The sequence below is a fragment of the Accipiter gentilis genome, chromosome 30, assembly GCF_929443795.1.
Source record: "Accipiter gentilis chromosome 30, bAccGen1.1, whole genome shotgun sequence".
In the NCBI taxonomy this organism is placed as follows: Eukaryota; Metazoa; Chordata; class Aves; order Accipitriformes; family Accipitridae; genus Astur; species Astur gentilis.
In genome coordinates, this window is record NC_064909.1 from 15,616,229 (window position 1) to 15,644,170 (window position 27,942).

The 27,942-nt window shown below is 44.3% G+C and overlaps 1 protein-coding gene across 6 annotated transcripts; it reads left to right on the forward strand.

The window, feature by feature from the left end:
- The first annotated feature begins 609 nt into the window (after positions 1-609).
- On the forward strand, positions 610-27,716 carry PSEN2 (presenilin 2). 6 transcript variants are annotated; one of them, XM_049833646.1, is made up of 12 exons: positions 629-715; positions 1,288-1,568; positions 6,140-6,335; positions 7,067-7,296; positions 8,293-8,434; positions 9,350-9,417; positions 10,229-10,449; positions 11,302-11,400; positions 13,187-13,264; positions 14,955-15,074; positions 15,602-15,720; positions 17,621-22,146. In XM_049833646.1, the coding sequence occupies exons 3-12, from the start codon at positions 6,192-6,194 to the stop codon at positions 17,774-17,776; spliced, it is 1,377 nt and encodes a 458-aa protein (XP_049689603.1). In that variant the 5' UTR covers positions 629-715; positions 1,288-1,568; positions 6,140-6,191; the 3' UTR covers positions 17,777-22,146. The 6 variants fall into 6 exon arrangements, with proteins under 6 accessions (XP_049689606.1, XP_049689600.1, XP_049689605.1 ...); XM_049833645.1 differs by having other exon boundaries at positions 670-715; positions 1,066-1,568; XM_049833649.1 differs by lacking the exons at positions 1,288-1,568; positions 17,621-22,146 and adding an exon at positions 25,381-27,716 and having other exon boundaries at positions 610-715.
- Positions 27,717-27,942: the final 226 nt, after the last annotated feature.

Genomic DNA, 27,942 nt, shown 5'->3' on the forward strand with positions numbered 1-27,942 from the left:
TTAAATGCCTTAAAAGCGCCGGTGGTTCAGTTAGTTACAGGGTCTGTAAAAACGTTAAGTTACGGGTGTAAAGCCAGGCATTTTCAAGCAATTAGTTTAAAGTTGCCTTTCACCGGCATTATAAATTTAACACGTCCAGCTGTGAGGACGCAGTCATTCAGCTCGAAGGGAAGCTGACGGTGCTTTACCAGACAGCTCACTCCCGTTATCTACACACTTAAGTGTTTCCACAGAGCCACCCATCGCAGCGCCTGGCCTCTTAACGGCAGCCGGGCCCCGGCCGAGGTGCGCCGTCGGTTTCCCTCGCTGCCGCTGAGGGGAGAAACCCACGCCCGACTCCGGACCCCGGCTGACAGGACCCACGGCTCTTCCCCGTGCGCTGCCGCTCCCACCGGGACAGCTACAGCCCCCAACGAACCCCCGGCACCCCCCACAACCAGCCCCACTATGGCGACTCTGCCACCACCCGCCGCCTCACAGCCCGCCTCACCCCCGGAGGGAAAGGGAGGAGAGAACCGCCTTCCTATTGGCCGTCCCTCTTCCCACCCTTCTCTCCCATTGGAGGAGGGTGCCCAGTAGGCGGGGACACCCGCCGAGCGACAGCCTCTGCGGCGAATCGGCGGCTGCGCTCGTCCCTCCGGCCAGCGTTAGGGCCGGAGTGCGCCGGGGCCAATGGGAGCGGAGCGGAGCCGAGCCTGTGCCGCGCCGGGAGCAGGTAAACAACGGCGGCTGCTCCGGCGGGGCCCGGCGCGGGGTCTGGCGGGACGGGCCTGGCCCGGCCGCGACCGGGGGCCGGTGTTCGCCTCGGGGCTCGGGGTCGTCCGCGCCGCTGGAGCCGTGCGAGGGCCCTCCGCTCCACGCTGGGGTCCGGCACAGAGGCTGGGGGCGGGGGGAGGAGATCTGGCAGCACTGCTGGCTCGTTCTGGTGAAAGTTACACACGTATGTATATGTGTGTGTATGTGCACATATATATATATGCATGTTTTTGTGTAAGTGCATGTTACGTGTATGTATAAAATACATATTTCATGTATGTTTTTGTGTGTATCTATGCGTATAAATAGGCATTCCTGCCTGCAATCCAGGATTTCACTTGGCAGCGCTGCCGGCACACCTTCAATGGCAACCCGATTTTTAAGCATTATTAAGGGCAGCTGGGGAAGTTGCCTGCATGGGTGCAAGGTCTCCTTCTGGCCTCCTGCAAAATCTCTGCCTGGCAGGGGTTTTTTTGTCGTGTTTTGTTGGTTCTTTTTAAAAAAAAAGTGTTGTCTCTTTCTCTCTGCCAGCCGCTGTATGTGTGGCCGGGCTGGCCATGCGCTTGGATGGACAGGGAAGCTGACCCAGCCCTGTGGCCCCCGTGGGTCCCCGTGTGCCCGTGGCTGGCAGTCCCAGTGCCCCAGGTGCTCAGGTAGGACCCGGGAGCCCAGCCCCAAGGCAGGTGTCCTTGGGTGTCCCCGCTGTGTCACCTCCAGCACCTGCTGGCTCCGGTGCTCCCAGCAGCATTAGACCAACGCGAGTAGCTGCTCCCGTGTGTGAAGTGTGACCTGGGCTTTGAGGTTTTACTGGTGTAAGTAGGTCTGCAGGGCTGTGGTGCCTTTATGCTGTGATGAGAAGTTGACTGCTAGTGTATTTGGGCTTAACGCTGGCAAAATAATCCTTCCGACCCTCTTGGGGAGGGTCTGATTTCAGCTCTGCCGGCAAAATAACCCTTTGGGGCTATGTGTTGTGCCTTTCTTGTGGGACAAAAGAAAGCAGTGCTAGTTCAGCTGTGTTGGTGTGCCCTAAAATGGAGAAGGAGGGCTACAAATCTCTACAACTTCCCATAGTATCTCGTGTTTTGTTATTTTTGCATTCTGGGGCTGAAAGTGAACAGCATCTGCAAGTTCTCTTTTGAATACTGAGATGGTGTGTTTGAAGTCCCCTGTCATTTTAGCAGCATGTACATTCTGGCTTTATATTGACAAGAACCCAGAAATCCTTGCTCCTAATTTTGGCCCTACCACTTAGGATTTCTTGAAAGTTTTTTCCTCTTTGTATTTACCAACAGCAGTGATTACTACAGCTGAAACTTAGGAGAACATCAGGCTGTCAGCATCAGCCCAGAGCTTTCTCTTGATCTAAATATAGCAAAGAAAACCTAATTCTCTTCATCTAATTGCCATCAAAGAGAACAATATGTACAGGCAGGAATTTTAACTCTCAAGTGGATTATTAAGTATTCTGCCAGCCTATAGCAGCTGTTCTGTGCTGTATATTGTACTGGTATATTTTGTGACAGATGAAATGCAAAGCAAAAGATTTAGATTTGTTTGCAGCACAGTGAAGTTGCAGCAGGAAATTAAAAGCCAAACTGAGGCTAGATTCTAATGTTAGTGTGAATTGGCCTAGTTTCACCAAAATCCATAAAGCTGATTTATTGCAGTTGAGGAAAGAGGTCCCTTGCACGAAGGGCATCTGGAAAGAGAGAAATGGTGACTCTCGCTCTCCTTCAGGCTTCACGAGACTGCTATAGAGCAGGAGTCATCATATTCCCACCTCAGCTGCTCTTTTATAAGAGGTACTTACTACTGACCTAGTTTTTGTTCCCTTTCATTCTTGCCGTACAGTTTTGAGAGTTTTTGTCTCTTGGCTCTTAACCTTGTATGATTTTTGAATGGGACCTAATGATTTGAATCCAACCACAGAGGAAAAGAGGAAAACCTTGCCTGATACCTTGCAACCTACTGGGTCAGTTTGATGATGGTCTGGCACGTGATGTTCCTCTCCTTTGTTTGCTGTATTTGGTAGACTGTGCTCTATAGCTTTCCATGAATATCAATAAAGCTTGCATTTCCCACCCCCCAAGCTTCTCCTGTTGCTATAGCTGGAAACGAAGCGTGCTTGTCTCGGCTCTCCATGCTTTCCTTTCCTGAACCGTCCTTCCCCCTTTTCACCTCAGCCTAGGAAAACACAGTCTATGTGCATGAGTAGGAAAGAAGGTTTCCTGTGCTTTCCATTATGGGGTATCCAGTGTCTGCCTTGAGAGGCAGAAATCCTCTCCGCAAGGCCCCTTCCCTTAGTTTAACTGGTGAAATGATACCAGAAAACAGCGTGGCCTTACAATACTGCTTTCTCGATTGCCTGGTGCTCTGTGGCTCCCTTTCTGTTTGGCAAGTAAGCCCCCAGGACAGAGGCTTTCTCTTCTTTTGCTCTGCTCAGCCCAGTGGGTGGTGTTGTCCTGAGTATGTGGGTATGAGAGTGACCAGGTTGGTCCTTCCTCCCTTGAAGGACGGACTGCTTAAAGCAGAGGTCTCTCCAGCAGCCAGGACAGCCTTGGTGCCAGTTCAAAGTGCAGTTCTGATGAATAAATAGTGGCATTAGACAAACTCCCTGCTGGGCCCATGGTGGGGCAGAGGGGGAGGGCCAGCATTCCTGCCTCTATAAACCATACATCAAAGACCCCTGCTTGGCTAAGAACCATGCTGCCATAGGCGTTGCAGACCTGAGGTGTGGGTGGGCTGCTTGTCTGGGAGTGAGCAGAGGGCTTGCCACCGTAAAGCTTGACTCTACTGGAAGGGCGATGGCCCCAGTGCTGCCTTTTCCTCACGTGGGCACTGGCCACTCACATAGCCAGCCTGGGAGCTGGTCCTGCTGCAGCCTGGCCCTGTGAAAGCAAAGGAAAACAAGTGCCTATTTTCTTTTCAAAAGAGCTAGAGAGCTGATGAGCACCTGGTGTTGGCACCAGAAAGACTGAGGGTGGTGGGACAAGCCCCTTGGCAGGATGGCATATTTAGGTCAGTTTAAGGCACCTGTGAGTACAGTGTCTGGGGATTTGTGGAGGGCTGATTGCCACAGGAGCTCCTGTAAAATCCCAGATACACTGGGCTCTGTTGGTGTCAGTCCTCACTGAAACCACAGCCTTGTAAACAAGGGACAGTAAAGCTGTGTTCAGGTCTGAGTCTGCTTGCTGATCAGAGGTACCGTTGCATCTTTGCATTTGTCTATAACCTTGTTGAGGGAGAATAGCGGAAAATGTCCAGCTTAAAAATGGCTGTAGTACAACATGAGATTCTTTTTCCATGTAATCATGGAGGTTAGTAATTAGTACTGTGGTTTTGCTATTGGTTTAACTTCTCCAGTGGGCATAACTAGGGTGTTGAAAGTAGGTTAATTTGCTGTCCCTTCTAAATCCTCTGCAGAATTGCTCTGTTCATATAGCAAAAATTGTGTGGCAGTTTCTTAAATACTGGGAGAAGTTCTCTAATATTTTCACTGGGTTGTTAAAACCTAAATATTGGTCCCAAACTATCAGAGAGTAAATCTTTATTTCTTCCCTGTTCTCTGACATGGGCAGAAGGTTTTGAGAGTTACTTAAATTCCATGGGTCACAGATCCTGTGGCATGCATAACTTAGCCTGTTCACAGATCCAGAAATACGTCACGATTGAATGACTTTATGTACCTGACTTCTTTAATGGCCTGAATCCTATAACTGAACCAGAATCTAGGCTCTCAACTGAAAATTGTGACCCCTCACGTGCTCAGTTGGAAGAGTGTGTTAAGCACCCGGAGTGGAGATTTTGGGCTCTATGAGAAATAAGCACACAAATGCAGATGTTGGGCAGCTCAGTAAGAACGCAGTATTACTGTGAAGCTGACAGGCCTGGCTTGAGGGCTACCCCTGCATTTGTTTCCCACAACCGTACCACTTTTACCACTAAAAGAGGAACAAAATAATATGAAAAAGCTTGAAGAGAAGGCAGGGGCGGAGCAGATGTCTGAAAAATGTTTCACTTGGGCAGACTGAGTTGACCTAAAATTTCTTGAAGGTGCCAGATATGTTGAGGAGGTTGTGAAAGAAAGGGGAATCTCCCAGTCCTCCCTCTTTCCTTCCTCCAAAGTGCATTTAAATTTCTTTAGTGAGAAGCAAGAATATCTCGCAGATCTTCAAAGTATCCACTCTGACCTCTCAAGCTGGCTGGTAGACTGTAGTGTACTGGTTGGACTGTGAATGCATGATTCAGACTTAAGTGACTGCGTCCAAGTCACATGGGTTCTTCAGCTTCCTCTTCTGAGTTGGATATATTTCCTGAGACACATGGGCTTGAGTAAAATACTGCAGGAGAGGTGTTCTTGTAGATATTACAGCTTTACAATGCATTAGAGGTCTGGTTTTGCTTATGGACAGGTGGCTGAGAATCAGAAGGTGAATGAATTATCCAGTTGCTTTTTTAAGCTGACTTAAATGCTAAAAGGAATTTTCCTATTGCCTACCTTTAGAGCTTCCCGAAATCCTGGCTTTAAGGCTGTTCTGCAGCATCCAGGGCAGTGTACCTCCTTTCTCTGGTGTCTAGAAAGGAGAGCTCTTCCTTTCCTTTCTGTGCTCTGACACTGCTTTGCTTGCTTTTCTGCACAACAGTAGGTAGAAAGAGGCCAAACAGTTCTAGCTCCCACTTTTATACTCAAAGTTTTCACCCATCCAAGTAGTTTTGATTTTAATCACAAGGCAACATAAGGGGGGAAAAAAAAGAAGTGGATCACCTAAGGATACAGGTTTTTCCTTTCTACACACACCTCTTCTTGTCCATGGGCAAAACTAAGAACTGCTTATAAAATTCATCTGGTTAATAAACAGCCATAATGGGGAAGACTGCATGGAACTTCAGGTTAGTGGCTTATGTAAAGCTGAGGCTCCAGGTTACTGAGAAACTTCTGCTACCTGCTGATGCTTGCAGGCGTGTTGTGTAAGAGCTGAGCTCTCTTAGCTTTCTAGCAGGCAGCCAACATTTGAGGTGAAGTTTCGTTTGGCCCATGCAAAACAAACACTAAGCACTGAGAAACCTCCTTTGTCAAAGTGTAGTAATGGGACAGGGAAAATAGAGGTGGCGACTGTGAAAGCTGTGGCAAAGAAAAAGTATTAGATTGTTTCAATGCTGCATTTTGCTGTTCTCCCTGACTGCAAAAGTCACAGTGACTTTTAACTGAATGGATTGTCATGCCTGGGGTGACAGCAGGCTAAATCAGCTGTTAGAAGGAGATGGAGTTACATAGCGTGCTGTAGCCTCCCTGCTGAAATTGTGCCTCCTCTTCAGACTTCCAGTTGCTTGCACTGCCGTGTTCACTGTTTCTCTTTTCTTCTGCTCTGCTTGTCCCCCTCAGCCTTGAGTAGTGCTTGCTGTGCTCCTCCTGAGTGCTCCCTAGGAAAGCGACGATGATCACATTCATGAACAACTCGGACAGCGAGGAGGAGCCCTGCAATGAGAGAACATCCCTGATGTCTGCAGAGAGCCCTTCAGTACCCTCCTACCAGGATGGCCTGCAAGCCTCAGAAGCAGGGGAAGCGCAGGCACATAGGGTAGGTGTGCGTCCTTCCCGGGGAGTAAAGAAATGGAGTGTGATTATAGATGTAGTCCTGCTACCCCTCAATCCCTCCCAGCAGACTGGCTTCTAGGATTGGCTTTGGCCAGTGTTGTTTCTCTGGTGTCACTCTCAGCTAGCAGCAGCAGTGCCTGTTCTCATTTCCTCCACTGTGACTTTTCCCCCATCTTCTCCATATATACTCCTCCCTTTTACTTCCTTTTGGTAAAGATACAGGCTTTTAATCAGGACCTGATGCACATATGACTCTTGCAGGATATCCTTTTCAGCCTTCTTGTTTTGCCAGAAACCTTTTGTCTGCTAGGTCAAATGCAGCAAATGTTAGAGCAGAATTTAGTCCTGCTGCCAGCGAAGCAGCAGAGTAAAGCAAGCACAGCATTGCTGTGGGGGGAGGAACTGGTCAAGCTTATGCCACCTCAGATGACATTTCTTCTATCTCAGTTCTGGACATCTTGCCCTTCACGTGCATGTGCCCATCTATATATTTGCACTTGAAGAGGCTCTTTGATATTAATGGTTTTGGTTTAAAAACTCCATTGCAGCCTGTTTGCAATGGAGTTTCTAATTGTATTGTTCATTTGGTACCTTTCTATTAGCAACAAGTTGGTATGCTGTGGTGGCCTACAGCAGCCTCATGAAATATGATGGAATAAAGCTTTGAACACAAAGAACAGAAGTGTCATATATTTGTTAATATTTTTTTTACAGAAGAGACGAACAGGTAGCAGCCGTAGCCCTAACAATATTGCTGATGGGGAAATGTCTGACTCGGGTGTTCCAGTGAGAGAAAGCACCTTGGAAAATGAAGAGGAGGAACTGACTCTGAAATATGGAGCAAAGCATGTAATCATGCTCTTTGTGCCTGTCACCCTTTGTATGATTGTTGTCGTCGCCACCATAAAGTCAGTGCGCTTCTATACGGAGAAAAACGGGCAGCTGTAAGTGGGGTCTTCAGAACAGCCTCTGAGTACATGGGATCCCTAGCTTTATACATATGTTCCACGCACTTGTGTCTCTGTACACAGACCGCTTCCTTGGCAGGTTGGGAGAACTTTTGCACAGCTGAAGGTGGCTGTGTAAATATACAAAGATTTTACTAAAGTATGCTACGTTCATCTGTGTAAGTTTTTTCCATATTTGCGTTATACTGGTTCATTAGTGCTGTCATTAGGATGCCCTCAGTGAAGCCTGTGAGCAGCGTAATAATGAAGTTGCTTCATATTGCAGCGTAAAAGGCCCAGGCTGAACTCCTAGTCTGTTCACTCGCTAGCTGGCAGCAATCAGGGAACAGCATGTTCATTTGGATGAGTGTCTCATTTCCTGATGACATTTCTGGTTCCTAAAGACTCATGGTGTGGATATGTAATTCCATCCAGCTCTTGCTGACTGTGCCCGAGAGCACTCCTGGGGCTCTAACTGTGCTTGACACGTCAGGTGGAGAAATGGGGACTGTGGTCCCTTGAACTGAACCTAAGGAAACAAAATGGGGCAGGGGGCATGGTGCAGGGTGGTGAGAAGTGATAAAAGAGTCCAAGACTCTCCTACCAAGTGTGGAAAGAAATGGTTCCCCCTTTCAGGACAGCACCTGGGATGTATCCTTGTAATTGTCATGGAGAGGATCCAGAGCATGCAATAAAAATTCATGGCCTGGAGAGAAGCTACTAAACTTAAAGTAATTTATACTCTAGGTCTTTTTGTTTAGAGCTCTGCCAGCTACAGCTTCTCCGTAGGAATGTGCTTTTGATAGAGACCACTAATCTTGAGTTGATAATTAACTGGAGCCCAGCCCCTTCAGAGGCTACATCTCATGTTTGCTGTCCTTGGTAATCATGCCTCCCTTTCCTTCTTACACACAGAGAGGTCTGGTTTTATTTTGAGGCAGTTAGTTAGAAGAGAATATATGTACTTTATATGGCTTTTGCTTCATATTGCAGGATCTATACCCCTTTCAGTGAGGACACCCCGTCTGTGGGCCAGCGTCTCTTGAACTCGGTGTTGAACACCATCATAATGATCAGCGTCATCGTTGTAATGACTGTGTTCCTAGTTCTGCTCTATAAGTACCGCTGTTACAAGGTAAAGTGTTCATGCCAGAGCCTCTTCCACCTATATGCTGTGACTTGAGTTCAAGTGGGGCTTGCGTGTCAGTGAGAAATACAGGCACTGCACTGGCTAGTCCACATCTTAGTCACAGCAAGAATCATATTGTACAGAAGCCTTTCTTAGTGGTGGTAGGGCTGTGCCCCTGAATATGCTTTGCTGTTGTTTTGTCACTAATGGTAGGCTTTTAAAAACAAGGCCGGCTACTTTGTATTAGTCAGGTCTGAGTCTTCTCCATCTGATCAAAAAGTTTTGCCATTTGTACTTAAGGCCTAAGTTGTACCATTTACTGTGAATGCCTCCTCTTAAGAAGTTTCAGACAAGCTTTGTGGGAACTGGTATTCTTCCTGCCTGTGGAGGCTCTGGTGGAAGGGGACAAGGCTTGGAGGGAAAGGCACATTCATGTTTTGTGCTGCCCAGGCAGTTGTTATATGTGGTACCAGGCCAGCATCTGAGCACTGGCCTTTGGTGCTTTTTAAACTTGGCCCTGAGATGGATTTATTGTACAGCTTTAGGCAAACCTCTCCTCCTCCCCACCAAGCAAAGAGAATGTCCTTACCTGTCTAAGCTAGGAGCCAGTATGAAGACCCATGGAAATGGATAGGAAAGAGACTGACCACCACCCTACCGCCGCGCCCCCCCCCGAAAAAAACCCAAACCAACAAAAGCAAACATCAAGGGATAGAATATAAAATGAAAGAGTTTGGGAGAACTGGGAGGAACTGGCTGTCCCTCCTCCCTCACCAGCAGTGGGGAAGGCAGGGTCTTTGGAAACTGGAGGAGTGCAGGAGTCTGTTTGACAATAGGAAACTATCAATAGTACATGCAGTGCTGTGACCTGCATGAGGGATAACAGCCCCTTCAATCACTGTCTTTTCTTGCCCTTGATAGTTCATCCATGGCTGGCTGATCCTGTCCTCTTTGATGCTGCTTTTCCTCTTTACCTACATTTATCTTGGGTAAGTGGGAATGGTGCAGGCAACCTGACAGTTCAGGGCTCCTTCAGCTCTTTGCAGAAAATCCCCAACTTGAGCAAGGAAAGGAATGTCTCCCCTTCTCCAAATGGAGGTTTAAGAATTGTTAGAATGAGATAGCTTTCATTTAAAAAAAATGGAAAATGAGGTCTTTAATAGGCAATGCCTGATTTTACCATGCCTACTCTACAAAAAACACTGGGATGTGATACTGTGAGCGTGAAGTGAACAGGCTGAATATTGTGGTACAGTGGCCCTGAACTATGTATTGAAAAGCAAGTGGAAAGGAACTTTGTGTGCTGAGTTGGTTCTCTGATTTGTTTTGCCTTTTTCTCAGACTACATTGTTTCAAGCTCATTCCCTTAGCTCCCAGCTCAGGTGGAACCAGGCTTTTAACTTGCAGGTGATGCTTGTTAAAACTTTTAATTTTTAACTGTGAGCATCATGCATCTGGTGGGATGACTCTTACATGACTTCTCTGCTGCAGGCTGTCACGTAGCTGTAAGCCTATGTTCAGTTAATACTTGAAATCCTGCCTGCTCAAACCCTTGGAATCACTGCTGACCTCAGGACTAAGGCAGTGTGGTGATTGCACACACAGCATGTCCATCTCCTGCAGGAGGAACAGGGAGCTAAGAGCAGCAGTTGGCTGCAAGGCAGGTTCCCCTTTCGTGATGGAAGCTGCTTCTATCCCGCTTCCTCCTCGTGTAGTAGGCCTGTCTGTTTAACTGCAGCTAGTACGATGCCTTGAATGTCAGTTGCTTTTATTGCTTAGCTAATTTTTCTTGTATTCCAGTGAAGTATTGAAGACGTACAATGTGGCCATGGATTACCCAACTCTGTTCTTAGTCATCTGGAATTTTGGAGCTGTTGGAATGATTTGCATCCACTGGAAAGGTCCCTTGCAGCTTCAGCAAGCATATCTCATTATGATCAGTGCTCTAATGGCACTGGTTTTCATTAAATATCTACCTGAGTGGTCAGCATGGGTGATTCTAGGTGCAATCTCCATCTATGGTAAGTCTGGGTTGTGACTCTCAAGGTGTGGCTCATGGAGAGGTTACTCTGAGGCAATCGCAGGACTGTGTATGTCATTCAAAAAACAACTTTATGGTGCTAATAGCTTTAGAAAGAGGCAGATGGGCAATTAAGTTTACTCCTTGGCTTGTCTCTTGCTTACTTGTTTGTGTAGGTACTGTACTCCTACCATGTCTTTCAAAGTGGAACGCCAAGTCAGGGAAGTACTGAACCGCATCTGACTGCATGTATGGGTGGTTGGATTTTTATCAGTAGCAACCTGACAGTCTTGCAGGTTTCGTTTATGGTTATTGAGAGATCATGGATTTTGGTATGAGTTACAAGTTTCAAGAGAACCTGCAGAACAAGAGGTAGCCAGGAGGCAACATTCAGTTTGGTGAGGAGCTCTGATGGAGAAGAGAGAGTAGGCAAGGAGGAACTTGTCCAAGGCGTTCATTCATGTGAAACATAGAGTCAGTGTATGTAGCGATGGATTGTGGAACGTGAACAAAGTACCCCCCGGTCCTTCTCTAATTAAATTTAACACCTCAATGTAATGCTGTCACCTACTTTCAAAGAAATAACGTGGTATTCTCAAGAGGCTTTTTATAGGATTAGCACAATGAAAACTCTTATTACTACATTAAGACTTGGGAATGGTGTTTTAAGTGAACAACATCTTCAGGGATTACAACAGCTAGAATTATACAAAGTGGCAGAAACTGCCATTCAAGAAATCACCCAGTTAATACTGATAGATGCAATTTTGATGGAAGAATGCTTTTTAAAGATAAAGAATGTAAAGTATGCGTGATAGTTTGAGATGATTGTCTGGCCCTTTTCTCTTTGCAGATCTGATGGCTGTTCTCTGTCCCAAGGGGCCACTGAGAATGCTGGTAGAAACTGCACAGGAGAGAAATGAGCCCATTTTTCCTGCATTAATATATTCCTGTGAGTAAGATTAGAATGTTAATGTTTTTAGCCAGATTAAACTTGCAACCTGTTTCTGTGTCAAACCAAAGAGCGCTATTTTAGTTACTTCCTTGCCCTAAGATCGGTGTGCATTTATGTTCTGGAACAGACCATTTGTAGAAGGCCTTGTTTATCAGTTACAATTGTGCCAACTCTAATTAGCCAAAGGGAGCCCACATTTGCCTTGTGAAGCTGAAATGTTCAAAAGTAGATTTATCCTTTTGTGAATACAGTGCAGAACATGCCCCTTTGTTCTGCATACAAAAACCTGTGTTAGATGCACAGTAGTGTTTGCAAAGTTCTGTGATTCGATGATGCTCAGTCAATACACTTATTCCTTGTGCATACACTTTATAGACACACTTTACATGTGTGATGAGGTTCCATTCTTCTTGTAGCCCCCTCGTGCCCTGCACTGTACGGATGGCAGTGCTCTAGAATATATTTGCTTTATTGTTCATTGTGTGGCTGCTTGGTTTGTAAAGGGGTCTGTTCAAATACTGCTCTGCAAACAAAATCAGTCACCTCTTCACTGGCTTTCTTGGGCTGTTTAACTATGATGGTGTCTGGTGCCCTTCTCCACAAAGGTATATATGTGCTTAAGATTAAGATAGTTTGAAGGCAGGTGACTCAACACTCACAGGATCTGGACTCGAGTGCTTCATGGACCTCAGTGACTTTTTCACTGTAAGATGAATGAGTATTTCCAAATGTTGGGTGCTAAGCTGAGGATGCCTACAACCTGATTGATCTTTTGTTTTCCAAGCATTTAGTGTTACATAAATGCTTTTATATGTTCCAAGCAGAGCTTCTGTTGGCTTCAGCTGACCTCCCTTTTACTGGAGATTCTGTTATACTGACCTGAGACAATCTAGATGAAGTCTCTTACATGTTTTACTTAAAAAACAAGAGTTTCTCTAAAGGAGAATGCAATCAACAAATAAATACTGAACAAAAAGTTTTTGTGCAGAATGTCAGTGTCTCCATTGCAAGGCCCCATTCTGTGGCTCCCTCTAGATGCAAAAACATCACCTTGGCTGAGCTTGTATTGGAAAAGCAGGCTTTGTGTTTGCCTTGGCTTATCTTGTTTAGTTTAGTTTCTATAAAAACAGGAAGACCAATGCACACTTAAATAAACAGCTGATTTGAGTTCCCTTTCACTGATTTCAGAATCGTTTGTATTCCTTTTTAATTTAGGGGTCCATCTTGAGCATAAACCCCCAAACATCCTTCAGTTAATCTTGGAACCAAAACAGAAATAGCCAATATTTTGACAGGAAAGAACCAAAACAAATAGGCAGAGAGGAAACTAGCACTCTAACAACTCCTGTATATCCCTCACTTGTCTGCTTTACCTTTAGTAGAACATGAGGAGTAAAGTGTGGAAGTTAATTTCTGGTTACTTTTTGTACTAACGTAATTTCCTGGGCAATTGTTGTCTTTGAAGAGAAGAGCCAGAAATCAGGAAGAAAACAAAGGAGATGAGGACCCTAGTTCTGGATTTTTGCTTTCTTTAGCCTACAGAGACGACTATACTGACTCTTGGCTATTTGTGCTCTGGGACTTTCTTAAAAACTGAATGGATGCACTGCCTTAATTTCCTTTCACTTTGCCTTCTAAGTGCCTAGGAAAACCAACTACGAATGAGTGTTTTAAAGGCATTTACAGGGGCAACGGTTTGTGTTTTTAGGGACAGCTAAATACTTAGCTCCTCTGAACTATAGTGACTGATATTTTACGCAGCTGATTACTTTCTTTCTTCTAGCTGCTATGATGTGGACAGTTGGAATGGCAAAGCCAGACACAGCTGCAAGAGGACCAAGTCAGCAGACGTGGGATGCAGGTTTGCTTGCATGTCACTCTTCTATACAGAGCACTGTCCCATGGAAGTAATGTGTATGTTTGAGACTGCAAGTAAATGTAAGCCCCTGAATCCTGACAGATGCATTATTTTTTTTTCAGTGTTGTTACATTATTCGTAGAACTTGGTGATGTTCTCAAACCTGCTGTTAGGACTGGCAGCGAAAATGACCAGATGATGTAGGAAGGTCCAGTATTGAGGCTGCTTTTATTTAAAAAAAAAACAAACAAAAAACCCAAACAGAAGTGGTGTTCAACACACATCTTCAGATGTACTGAAGTCAAAGTTGAAAGTGGACTAGCGGGGGTTTATATTTTTACTAGCTGGGGATGGTAAATTAAAACATAGGCTCATAAACATAATGCCAACAAACTGGTGAACTTAGGTGTGTTGCAGTGTGTTGCATTCAGGCCACTGCCATGGAGCAGACATGCTTTTACCTAGCTGTAAGTGCAATATGGCTTACCCTGCTGAAGAAAATGAATGTCTTTACATTTACCCTTGGGTAAAGGCTTATGTTTGGGCAGTTACCCAACAGTAGCTGATGAGTTCCAAGTTTACATTCTAGCTGGTCCTGTGGTAATTTATGTGCCTTTGCTTTTATCTTCTTGAAATGCAAGTTAAACTGCAGTTTTAAGGTGATTGAATAAAATCTGACTTGTGGTGTTGGGAGGATTTCCCATCTGGTCCTGCTGCACTTCAGAGATGACAGTACCTTTTTATATTAAAGCAATGAATGTATGTTAAGGGTTGATAACTGAACATGCTGCTTGTTTGAGGGTAAAGCAGCTGACAATAACAAACTGCAGGGACACAATCCTGCTTTGAAACTGGGCACAGAGCAGGCGCAGACTACATGCTGAGGCATACAGAATGCCTCAGTGGAAGCTCTGTGTGTCCCAGATCACAGCCTGCTTGCATCTGCAGCAGCAGCATCCTGTCAGGCTGATGTGGACTGAAAAGTTTGTATGAGAACTTCAAAAAATAGGAACTGTCAGATAGAGTAATGTATCACAGACTGGCTGCTTCCAAAAAGCACTGCCAAGGGCTCTGTTAGATGTGTTTAATGGGGTTGGGGGGGGGGGTAGGGAGGAGAAATTAAATCTGTGAACAATGAAATGTGTTTGCTTGCTACATGTGAACACCCAGCTCCAATGTCAATGTGACTCAGGGCAGAACTTTGCTCATAAATGGCAGTCCTCTTAGTCATCCATTTTTGCCATATGACCAGTTAGGGAATACCTGAGCACCTCCACCCCAAAGATATAACAATGTGGGAATGCATACTAACTTTACTTGGTTTTAGTTGTCATTCTAGCCTGTGCAGAGCAATGAGTAGTGCTGCTTACGTACTTGCTTGTTAAAGCCATTGAACTCCTGGGTAGCTGCCAAAGAAGCAGTGAACATGTACCCTTCTCACTGTTTCAAATAACACCTGTTTTCCTCAAAGCCACTAAATGTCTCTGCTTGAACTGGTTGTGATGATCACACCTCCAAGAAACAAAGGGCTTACCCATTCCAGAGAAGCTTCACAGAAGTGTGGATTTCGTGCATTAAAACAAGTTGTAAATGTAGTTACCTCTTGTGTCTGTTGTTTGGTTTTTGTTTGGTTTTTTTTTTGTGGTTTTTTTTTTTTTGTCCATTCTTCTTGGCCTGTTTTTGTGGAACCAAGCTGAGGATGGGAGAGAGAACCACAGGAGCCCTTCACACGGAGACTCTCAGATGTCAGAGACGAGGAGTCCTGTTCCAACCCGCCCCATCACCTCTTTAGAGGAGCTCGAGGAGGAGGAAAGTAAGGGAAGCTTTATACCTTGTTTTCAGTATAGTCAGAGTCAGAGCCTCATGCTTTTACTCATTGTGGTTAACACTCTGTTACCTAGTTTGGTCTAATCACAGTTAATTTGAAGAGTTGTGACTTGTTGAGCAACAAAGATTTTGAGTCTGACTGTGTATTGTTTCTTGCTGCTGCAGAATCTGTTCTGGGATTGTTCCAGTGACATCTCTTGGCTATGCTGACAGTTTAAACAGTTCCTTCTTCCCCTTGCCTCCCATCGCTCTCCATCCTCATGCTTCCTCAGCTGGTACATCTATAAAGCAGCCTAGGGAAGCACCTCAGAGAATGAGGCTGAGCAAAAACAAGTGTGGGAGAGGGGACTGGAAGTCTCAGCCTGTTCAGTAATGTGTGGGATGCTAAGGGTCCAGGTTGGTAGCCAGGACTAGGAACTTTCACCCGCCCTGCAGGGGACAAGAATTTGTTCAGGATAAAGCAAAACAGGAGGAGCAGAATTAACACTTGTTTTCTTTTTCCACTTCTCTCAGGGGGTGTGAAGCTGGGCCTTGGAGACTTCATATTTTACAGTGTGCTTGTTGGGAAAGCAGCTGCCACAGCTAGTGGAGACTGGAATACTACGCTGGCCTGCTTTGTAGCGATTCTCATAGTAAGTGAGCAAGCTTTTAAAAACTCTGTTACACCCTGTTTAGCCCAGCAGTGTTGCCAGAAGTACCAGCAGCTGAACACTGCTAAATCACTGCAGGTAACCTGCTGGGTATTCAGGAGAAACCACCCAGTGTTCTGTCTATAAAGACAGGTTTTAAACAGCTACTGAAGCTGAATAACATGGACTCTTCAGAGCAGAGCCGTGTGTGAAGATGGTGGGGGTGAAACAGCCCCAGGGAAAACAGTTACAGCTAAACAGTTAGTGGGTTTGCTTCAGGGTTAGGGCTTCTGTCAGGCACAAGAGTCAATATTGTGAACTCCACACTGATTAGCAAGTGTAGCTGAAAAGGTTAACTCCCTTATGCTAAGGAGAACTGCTAGATAAGAGGATGAAGACCTATCTTGTTCTGATGTTTGAGCTGGAAAAAACAGGAAGGAAGGAGACTTAAAAATCCATGGAAATTATCAGTAAAAGCAGATGATGATAATACTGTAACTGCTAAAGGACTTGGTCCTGCCAGGTCTAATGACCACATGCTGTTGAGCTTTCACCTCAGTAGAAAATAATCAATAGGAACTTGCTGATTATATCAGCATCCTCATGGAAACTAACTAGAAGGGCAATGGCAGGATTTTTGGAAGGTAAAAGAAAATGAATTATTGTGTCCTTCTTGGGCCTGCATTTCCCCACTTAGATCCCAAGAATAGTGAAAGACAGTCACTTTCACTTGTGAGCATCATGAATCAAAAAGCATGAGAACTAGAAATGAGCTAACTTAAAGGGTGTTGAGTGTAGCTTTCCTACCTCATAGGTCAGAGAAACCTATAAGGAACACTGAGCTCCATATCCTGGGGTCCAGCACAGGATCCCTTCACTGGGGGAAATGTTCTCTCTTGTCTGCCCATGAGGCCAAATGCCTCATTCGGTTTCTTTTATGGTGCAGTTAAAATTTGTTCTGTCTCCTTTTGCAGTTTCATAATCTTGCTGCTGTGTGACTTTCTGGTTCCCAAAAATGGCTGTGCAGTGTCCCAGCAGTGAGCACATCTTTAAATGTAGAGGTGAACCAAGGAGCAGGAGTAGGCCACATGCGATCCCTGAGAGTGCAAGAACAGAGCTACAGGCTCAGTTGGATTGTAATCAAACTTGCAGTCTAGAAACACTGGTTTAAAAAAAAAAAAAAGTGTCTCTGAAGTTTTGTCATCATGGAGGAATTAAAAAGGGCTCAGATGAGAGAAGGAATCCATACTAAATGCACTTAGCCATACTGTCTACCCAAAATGTACAAAAGCTTTCACACATGCTCCAAAAAACAGATCTTGGCCTGCTATCCAGATAAAACCAGAATTCACCTATCATACTAAGCACTCCAGTCAAAAGAACAGCAGTGGATGTTTTGTTTTGTTTCTCTGTCTCTTTTTTTTTTTTTTTTTTTTTTTTTTTTTTTCCCCCCCAAAGACCTTGAAGACTGGGAAGGTGTTAGAAGTACATGCTGCTGTGTATTGGAGTCCTCCAGTGAAACTCCTTATCTGTGCAGTTCACCAGGATTTAAGTGCTTTTATCTGCTGGATCAGTACTTCATACATAATGGTGTAGAACAAAATGTAAAATAATCTGTAAATAAATTAACCTCTCAGGGTCAGCTGTATGTCAGCATTAGCTGTTTACACCACTTTCTCAGCAGAGAGCTGTGCTCAAATTGCTGAAGAAAATACCTGTCCAACCTGTGTAAAAGATGAAGCTGTGGGCAAACATACCTCATGCCACTGGGTAGCTCAGGCAGGCTTCAATTGCTGTACAGTGTATATAGCTTATTATTTGTATATTAGATTGTTGATGACAGGTATGTTTCTGGGCTTCTTACTGTATCTCCTTGTGTTTTTTATTCTCTTCTCTCTGGCAGGGTTTATGCTTAACGCTTTTATTACTGGCTGTTTTTAAGAAAGCATTGCCTGCTCTTCCCATCTCCATCACCTTTGGCTTGGTCTTTTACTTCTCGACAGACAACCTTGTGCGACCATTCATGGACACCCTGGCCTCCCACCAGCTGTATATTTAGAAGAAGTGGGAGTTAGATGATTCTTTTTAAAGCTTTGCTGTGATGTATGGTACACTGTTTGGAATAAGTCATAAAGTTTTACACTTAGTGCCATATATTTGTAAGGAAAACACTAACTCTGTGACATGATGCGTACTAAAAAAAATCTAATAGTTACATGTTGAACTGAGATTTTTCACAAGACTCTTGGACTCCAGTGAAAAGCCTGGCTCATTGCTGATGCCAGAGCACTACTTTTATGTTATTTGATGTGCACACTGGCTGTTGTGAATGCAGAAACCTGTATATAGCATGGGACACCAGAGAGGCGAAGGGTCTGATCTGTGCTTCCAGAAGCTAAGGTGTTTTAGCCCTGGAATTGCAGTTAAGTTTAACTGTACGCTAGAATTTCTAATGCTTCAAACTTTTGAAGTGTTGTGCAAACATGCAGTGCAAGTAAGTTATACTTGTAATTAGAAAAGCATAGCAGTCAGAATGCACAGAACAGAGCAGTGTGTTACACCTGGTTGTGAGTATTAGAGAAGCGAGGCTGAACTTCATAAGCTGGCCTCTGTGCACACAACTTCTGTTGAAATTGCCCAAATGCTTATTTATTCTGACCTTAGACATAGTGAGCCGTGCGGATCTAGACAGGATGTCAGTGGTGGGACATTTAAACATCAGGCTTCTGGTTCTGAGCACATCCACCGCTGGAGCTAACAGCTGATGAAGGCAAGGCTGCCCGTTCCAGTGCATCAGATCCTCAGCGTGGGAAAAAAAATAGTTTTTCCTGTCTCCTTCCAGCATTTTATCTTTTTGGAAATCTTCTTCTGGGTCCATACTACAATCTTCAAATTACCGTAAGGTGGAAATTACTGCACAACTCCAGTAAATCAGACCTGTAATTCTTGTGTGTATTTCTGGTCTCATTTCTGTGCATTGTTGTAACTACTCCAAAGGAGGATTTACCTTCCCTTTATGAAGAGGTCTTCTTACAGTGATTGAGACTTGGCTTACCTAGGTTTTGGTACTGTTTAAAGATTATTTTTTTATTACAAATTTTAAAATAGCTATTTACTGTCAAAGGGACTCTTTTGGAAATACCCTGTCGTAGTTTGTATCAAAATATGGGGGTGCAAACTTTAATCTGCTGTTACATTACTCTGCATAAAGCATCATTAATGCTAGGAATGTTTACACACCCTCAAGTTAGTTCATTTAAAAAACAAAACAAAACACAGTGCTTGTTGCCAGTAAAAAATACAGGTCTGACTGATATGAACCTTACTGTTTTCACTACCTTTTGAAATAATTTAATTTCTACTTTAAGAGTCTTTTTTTCAGAAATAGCAAAGTTCTGTGATTTTTTTTCTTTTCTTTTGACTTGAGTGTCTATTGCATCTGTTTTCTTTGACAGCTGATCAATGTCAGTGTTTCAAAAATGTAACATTATGCAAGGTTTTGTGAATAATGCAACGTCATCGAGAGATGCAGAATTTAATCTCTGAAGATACTTTTTAGATAAGGCTTTGAACTAGACATTTTTAAGGTAGGGCTTTTTCCAATAGACCTGTTCAAGCTAATCTATCTTGGTATTTAACAAGGACATCACACAGGTGATTCAAACAAACTTTTAAAAAGCATGTAAGAGTTTTTACGAGTTGTGTGTGTCTCAGTTTGGACAAGTAAGTAATTCTTGCTTGTTGTTTAGTTTTCTGTCCACTTTTCTTACATTTGCAAAGTTTGGACTTAGCTGCAGACAGTTAATTGTTACTAAAAGGTATTTCCTTTGGAAATGTAAATCACTAGAGCTCTGCTGATTTTTAAGGTTTATATGAGAGTTTGCTTTTTTTGTTTGTTTGTTGTTTTGTTTCAGGGGTTTTGTTTGTTTGTTTGTTTAAATAAACTAAAACAGTTACGGGGCCAAATCAGAATACAATCAGTTGCAAACTTGATTTTACTTTCTGTGTTGCATGGTGTAGAGAGGATGTGAAATATTTATATGTACCAGAAGAAAAAATTCTGCTTGGCTTAACATGGTTGTGGCATATTGTTAGAAACAATTTATTGCTATGAAAGCAGAGTTGATAGTTGAAGGAAACTGGGGGTGGGGGGGGTGGGGGGTGTCCTTCAAATGTTGAAGGATCACTACTGCAGCTGGTGGTTTTCTGCAGATTTGTGCTTGCCAAAGATTGGCCTTCCACTGAGTAGTTCTGCATAACTTACAAAAATTGTAATTTAAAAGTTAACTGAGCAACAGATTCTGTCAGTGCAACAAAATGTATTGTTCTGGTGGGTGATAGGAGTATATCACATATATACTGGAGTGGTTTTAATTGTGTAAAAGTTCATATGTATTTACTACAAATATATATATTCACTGTGTGTGTTTATGCGTGTGTATATATACACACATACACACAAGTTTTAAAACGATATTGAGTGATTTCTCGTCTCATTGGACATTTTCACCTGTGCATAAAGTGAAGTTCTGTTTGTGATGTTAACATTGTGCAGCGTAGCCTAAGATGTGAAAATGGAGAGGGCAGGATTTACTCTACTCCCTAGTTGGCTACTACACGAGATATTGACTCAGCGACCTGGCAACTTGAATGAGGAAACCATTTGTCTGTCTACTGTGTTCATTCACTGATTTCAACTTGCTGCATGCTCTGCTGAACTGCAGTCTCACCCTGAAGAAATCCTAATACTCCCACTGATGCGCATCCTATAAAAAGCACAGCTGTTGTGTAGGCTGGGGTGACACCTGTCTTGATGCAGGTGTCACTTGACGGCCTGAAGTCCTACAGGAGGTGCCATGTGTTGGCACTTTCCTACATGATCCCTGTCCCACCACCTCCTCTCCAGTCGAAGTGTCTCATTGCATCTAGTTCCAAATATGACACCAATCTCTAACATGTAAGAGTCAAGCTAAGTTCACAAACAAACATGGAGTGGTAAGTCTGCCTAATGCAAATCCAAGCTTTTTATTGGTGGGAAGTATGCGGCCTCCTTGCAGCATTTAATGCCTTTGTTAGAAGTGTGTGCAATTCAACCAGTTTGGCATTATCACCTTCTGACCACGCAGTTGGTGCTTGTGCTTATTGCTGTGTTCCCTCTTGCCACTTCATTGTTGCTTTTGGTTTTGTTTCAGGGTTGTTTTGTTTAAAGAGTGTATTGTGTATCAAAGACTGGAGAGGCATTCTGGCTGCAGAGAGTGTGCAAGCAGCAGCACAGTCATAAAAAAAGTACAAGAAACAGGATGCTCCTTGCAGAACCATGCAGTGCTTCCACAGCAGCTCTCATCAGATACTCAAGGTCTCATTCACAAAACCGAACTTCAGGCTCTTAAGGGAAGTCCCTCAGAAAGGAGTCAATCTGTGCTAGAAGTGTCATATCCTGGCTCACAGAGAGAAAAGGACACATTTGCAATATTAGGTGTCTCAGCAAGCGCTTTATAAACACTGCTGAAGCTGGGCCAATGTGGATTAGTAGATCCAGCAAGGTCACAGCACACGTCTATCACAGGCAGGAAAAAGTAGTGGTCTGCTCTCCCATACCTTCTTTGCACCAGTTGCCAGTGAAGTCTCCTCCATGGGGCAATCAGATGAAGTTAGATGGACCATCTGTCTTTGAGTAAATAGCACTTGCTGATGGGCTTCTGGTGAAGAATAATAGCTCAAGGCCCACTGTCCTTGCAAAACAAAGTATTTGGAGGTCTCCCTGCTACTCCCAAACCAGTAAATTCTCCGCTTTGTTCTTGCCTTCCTAGGGACTTCCAGTTAATCACACACCATGCGTTTGCCTTCCTCTTCCTTGTAACTCAAATTGCATTTTGGTTTAAATTGAATATATAGTTAAGTTTTCTTTCTTGTTTCCCTCAGTCCCTGGTCTCCCTGTTTCTGCATTAGAGATGGTCCTTGGCAGCCACGGGAGGGCAGTAATTCTATATGGAGAAGTACCAGCCATTTTAGAGTACTGTGCTGTATGCCCTTTGTTTTTCAGTGAGACTGAAGGCCCTGGAGTCTCCCTCATGGCAGGGAGAAAGCAGGCACCCTACACCCCAGCATGGCTACAGTTTTGGCACAGCACAGGAGAGGTTTTGAGTGAGACTGAGCTCGCACTGTGCCAGAATCCGTTTAAAACCAGCTGGTTTCAATGTGATGCCATGTTCAGCACTGCAGCTCTGGGTGAGGTGCTGCTGTTACATTGCATGCTCCATTTTGTTTGGGTCCCTCCCTATTTATTTATGTATTTTTTTAAAAGCATTCAGCCCTAGTTTCAGTCTTACAAACACCAAGCATAAGTCGGGGACTCCTCCAGACATCACTAAATTAGATTTTCTTCTGAGCATCTTCAAGAAGCAAAGGAACAATTATACTTACTGCTTCATCATTCCTCTTCTCACTTGCAGTCTCCTGTTCTGTCCCAGCAGGTCTTGCTAATCTGGAGGGGGAAAAAAGAGCATGCTGCTGTCATTCCAGCTCTTGGCACTGGGGAATCTAGGGTCTAGCTAGATCAGGTTGTCCATGTCCTCAGGAGTACCAGGGGCTATCTAGTTTTCTTTAACTGAGTTGTTTTATAAGGAAGCAGTCTGGACAAATGTGATATCTTTGCCAGAACTTCTCCTACCACACTGTTCTATCCCTCATTGAATTTATCCTTGCTTCCCCTGCCACCAGTAAGGTAAAGTGATCTGAGCTGTTCCCATTTTACAAATCGGAAACAGAGCAAGAGGAAGAGAGTAAATGCTGGGTTTAAGCTTGGTTACATAAGAAAGATCTGCCCACATCAGATCAGGGCATCAAACATGATCTCACAAGTCACTATAATTTCTTTTGCATCTGCTGTTTGCTGCAGGTTTGTTGCCACTCATCTTTTCCCACTCTAAATTCAAGACATTTGTCCTGAGCAATCAAGGAGTTAAGTGCATATGAACTGTTATCTTTGTGCGACACATTTGTTTGACAGGTGCCCAAGAGCACAATTTGGGAGGTGTTGGGGCTCAGCACTATTTATGGCTCAGTATTAAAAAGATATAAATAACTAGAGACTTTGAAGTAGAACTAACTAAACTCCTTGATATAGAAACCTGGGACAGGTACAGGGCCAAGTAGCTGGAATGGAAGTTTTCCAAAACTGGTAACTGTGCGAGTCCTATCAAATGCAGCCTGAACTAAGTGACAGCTCCCAAGGTCAATTTGGGATTAGGTCTGTGCAGAAATAAATGGTGTGAAGCCTGGCACTCCTGAACTGCCTTGCAGGGCCTGAAGAATCAGAAGGGGGCAGAGTAGGAAAAGCAGTATGCCTATTTTTTCCTGTATCACTGGTTTCTATGATTTCAGGGAGACCTTGCTCACCCTGGTATAAAACATGAGTAACTCCACAGCTAACTTACATTTAAGCAGACTAGGAAAAGTATAAAAAGTGTGAGAGCAAGTGTGGAAAACCGATCCAACCTTTTAACTTACACTATGCCATCTTCAATCTTTACAAAGCTAAATATAAGCAATTACAATTCTCCCTGACTTGGTAGAGCTTCATCTATTTATAAAACAATCTGAGCCTTCCTTCAAAACTGGTGTAAGACAAGCAAGATCCCTAGAGCTGAAGGTAGGTATTCAGGATTATTTTTAAAGCTACCTATCCATAGCTTTGATGTACCAACAGATAGGTAGTGGCAATAAAATGCCAGTAGCCTTAACAGACTTATTCCAACAGGAACATCCTCCTCCATCATCATGCCAGAAAAGACATGCCCTCTCTGCAAGTGCCTACCAAATACGGCCTTTCTAATATTTCAAGAAGTTCAAATTTGAGCTACTTTTGTTCTTCAAATATTGTGCTAATAGTTAAGTCTTCCAGAGTGTTATGTGCAGGTGTTAAAAGGCATCAAAACTGTTTGACTCTTCTTTAATAAGGAAAAAAGAAATATCTGATTTTTGTCCCTATGTGATTTGAGTGGGCAAGCTAAGAACTGAAATGGCAAACACACTGAATGATTTCAGACAACTCATCAAGCTGCCAATTCAAACTCTAGGTTGTGCAGAAAACTAATGGGGAACAGAAATAGTGTTTGGCTATAGAGGCTCTGAGCTGTGGCTGGTCAGCCTAGGGAAGTATACAAGGCTAGAAAAAACAAAACATACCTGAGGCATGGGTTAGGCTTACAAAAGAGGAGTGGGGTGCTGGCTTCTCTAAAGGCACTTGGCACGTAAAGGGTTAGGTCACCTTCTTCGCCACCATTGTGCATGCGCATGCTTTTTGGCGCTGTCATGAAATAGGAGTGTCGCTGCAGAGAAGAACAGCGAGAACATCAGTCTTCCAGGAAAGGAACCATGTTTCCTATGCTTTGAATGCAGGCCACCAGTTAAACTGAAACAACAGTTGTTGAAGTCTGTGGAGTGGATGGCACAGGATGTAGTCATTGTCCAGGCTTCACCATTAGACACTGTATCTAGTGGGACTGCTGAAAGAAAGGGACATCTTTGTGCTCCCACCTTGGGCTCCTCCAGGCTAGAAATCTTCTTGCAAGCATCTGGGAGTTGATGGGAGAGTGAACCTGTACTGCTGGTTCTTGGCACCACTGTGCCTGAAGGCAAGCTCTTTTCCCTGTGCACAGCTACAGAGCATGTTGAAATTACTCTGCCATGCTTCCACTGAGGCTTTCCAAGTACTTTAGGCATTGGGCTTCAAGAGCACGACAGAGCAGGAGAGTGCCATTAGCCTATTATACAGACAGGAGTTGAATAATTTGCTCAGGGTCAAATGAAGAGCTTAACCTGGATGTCTGGACCATCTCTTGATCAGTCATTCCTTCCAGAGGCTTGTATTAACTGCTGGCATCTTCCTCTTAGCTGCACTCAGATACGTGTCAGTCAGAATGTTCTGCCACCAATTGATCTCTCTCTCCAGGTATGCAGACGCAGATGTAGATACTAGAGGTCAGATTATGCAGTCCTTTTCAACTCACCTCAGGAATTGGATCAATAGCTACAGCAAAGCAGAAAAAGGGTCAGTCAGCATCCAAAGGTAGCAATGATTCTGCTTTCCCCCTAGACTGACTGCTAGAAGAAAATTGTCGGGACTACTTCTGAATCACCTTCAGGCAAGTGGATGGAGCTTATGAGTTTGTCCATTTGCCACAGAGGCACTCAGAAAAACTCTGCAGCTTTCCCTGTCTCCCTCCCACACCTTGCTGTGTTTTGGAACAGTGAGACAAGATGCCAGGAAGCCAGAACAAGGACTGGGTCTCAGGGCAGGGAAAGAAAACACGGTGTCTTGGGGCAAGGTGTCTCACTACTCTCCAGCTACATGACACATGGCAATGCCATGCCAAAAGTTGGGGCCAATGGCTGAGTTTGGCAGCACACTTTACCATTAGCCAGCAAGGCAACCTATGATGACTAGTGTTAATTCTTAGTTCCAGTAAAGTGTTCAGAAATAGCCCTGTTTCTCCCATATTCTCTGGCTCCAGCCCACCTTCCTGTTTAGAACAACTCTGCACAAACTGTTCCAGATAAGCTTTCTGTCCTTTGTAAAAGGCTCTTTAGAGTGGCTAAATGCAGGCAAAGGACTTGCTTCTGTTTGCCTAACTTCAAAATTAATTTGTCATATTTACTCAGGGGGTGAATGGCTTCACTAGTTATCATCTGTAAAGTGAATCCTGGCTGGAAGCTACAAAGAACTGAGCCTTTCCACTATGCCTGCACAGAATCAATTGAGGTATGTGTAATCAATCAGGTGGCAAGAGGGGAGGGCAAAGCATTCACCAAACTATGCAAGCAAATGCAATTTACAATGAGCAGAAACAACCATCTGTCTAACCCAGAGATAAAGAAGAATTACAGGCTGAATAATGTTTAACTGAATCTCTCAGACCTGGGGAGAAACAGAAATACCCTATTCTTGAGGCACACAGCTCCTAATCAGACTGCTACACTCTTCAACTTCATCTCATCCAAAATGGCTTTGCTCGATACCCTTAAAAAGCACTGTTGTGCAACAGAATTTGAACAGGCAAGCATAATACTGTGAATGTTTTACTCCATTCATTGCTAAGGTGGCGGGGGCAAGGTGCCTGTCCTTGCCCTACACTGTCCCACACGCTATTCAAAGACAAGGACTGGTATCACTTTCTTCCATTTAGTGCTTCTATCTGCAGCCTCTCCACCTGGCACTGTCCTTCTCCCAACATATTCCACCCCCATGGGCTTGTCTCCAATTTTCCAAAGCACTGGTACCCACTTGGGCACCCATGTGGCAAAGTTTGGAGGGAGTGGTGGTGGCATGAGCCACAGCCGAGCGTGGCATGGTGGCGTATGCATGGTATGCTGCACAACTTTTTCTGGCAATCCTCTGTCAGTGATGAACATGTTTGCAGCTTGGGCTTGTTGTGGCTTGTTACCACCTCATCTAGAGAATAATACCTAGTTTTGTTTTCTTTCATAACCTAAAGAGAGAAAAAATCCATGTACCTATATGTAAATTTCCAGTTTGTGAGAATATATTTGCAACACTTCTTTACCCTCAAGGGGAAAGGAAATCACGTTATCCAGCCCACTGAGCAGGTGTGTGTGGAGGGCAGGGGCAAACCCTGGTGAAAGGTAATGAGGCTGTGATCTGCCTCACATCCCTGAGAAGATGCCTAAAATGCTACCTTTTCTTCAAATAATTATTAGAGATAACCCCAGCATTGGTGGGCCTGCATCCACCTCCTATTAAGAGTTCAGTCCTGTATCGTCTGTGCCCTGCAGCTATATAGCACAAGCCACAAATACGCTGTCCAGAGCCACTGCTGTCTGTTCTGGATAGATAATAGCAGGAGACAAGAAATGCTTGAGCCTTAAGCTCTGCTACCAATGCTGGCCTCCCAGGTCTCTGTTGGTCTCTTCCCTGCAGACCCACAGAGGAGATAAATCACCTCTGTGGTTCAACAGCCTTCACTCTTCCTTCCCCAAAGTGGCCCCTCTCTGAGTGACACAGAATGGGCAAGTGGTATGAGCAGGGGAATGGAGAGGCACCTGTGAAGGTAGCTTTCTCAGCAAGGCAAAACCTAGGGGCCCAAGGGAAACTTTTTGTGACTTCTTCCCCCTCCTTTTTTTCAGTTAGGGGACAAGGCAGCCCTTCAGCAGTCCTCTCCCCTCCACAGAACCTGACAGCCACCTCTGCCCACCTCCTCCCAGCCAGGGGGCTCGGGGCCTTCCAGCAGCCCCACTAGCTTTCCCTGCCCTCTCCAGCTGTGGAGAGCAAGGCAGCTCGCTGAGAGCCCCAGAAGGAAAATGGGGGTGGAAATCATGAAATACCTGTTCTGCTCCCTATATTGTGCCTTCCTCTTTGACAGAAAACATTCATCTCGAGAATTGCCACACTGTCTCCTTCTGACAGCACTAAATCATCTTAAAAATAAAGTGCTCACTAACTGAAATGGAGCCTTGTCTCCATCCCTTTGCAGTGAGGGAAGAGAGAAAGGAAGGAGAAGTGCAAAGAATGCCCAAGTGCTTTGGGATGAAAATACATAGTTCGGGAATCAGAGCAGCCCTAAGCATTACAAAAATAGCTCATCATTTGGATCCTATGATGATACTGGATGTGCATCTAGCACTGACTGAGTCAGAGAGATCTCATTTCTTTACAAGGCTATTGCTCTCATTCTTGGCCATAAAGCCATGTAAATAACATATGGTACAAACAGCGTCACTGAAACCTGCCAAAGTTTTGAAATACCTACAGTTAACTACTAAAACCAAGCCACCTGTCCAGTGACTTCTACTTGAGCTGTTCCAGTTCATCATCCCTATATTATTATAATATGTTGATGGAACACCATAAATGTACGTAGTCAGATAAGACATTCCTCCTTCCCTGAAGAAATTACCCTCTAAAGAAGATGAGCACACACAAGGCAAAACCCCTCAAGAGGTAGTTTATCTGACCCTCAGCGGTTGCTTGGAGGAGGACTGACCGAAACATTTCCAGAGCAGCTTTTGCTTTGTGGTTAGCTGTGTGAACATGCGAGAAGGATAGTGACGTGTATTTTATTGTGGTTGGAGAAACAGCTTGGGCCTGTCCTATGCAAGAGGATTTCTGAGTGTTCTCTGAATAGCCTGGATACTTGTCAACCTAATGACATAACCAATAGCTGCTTAATTGAGACTCCATTAACTCTTTTTTTCTGCAGGTTAGTT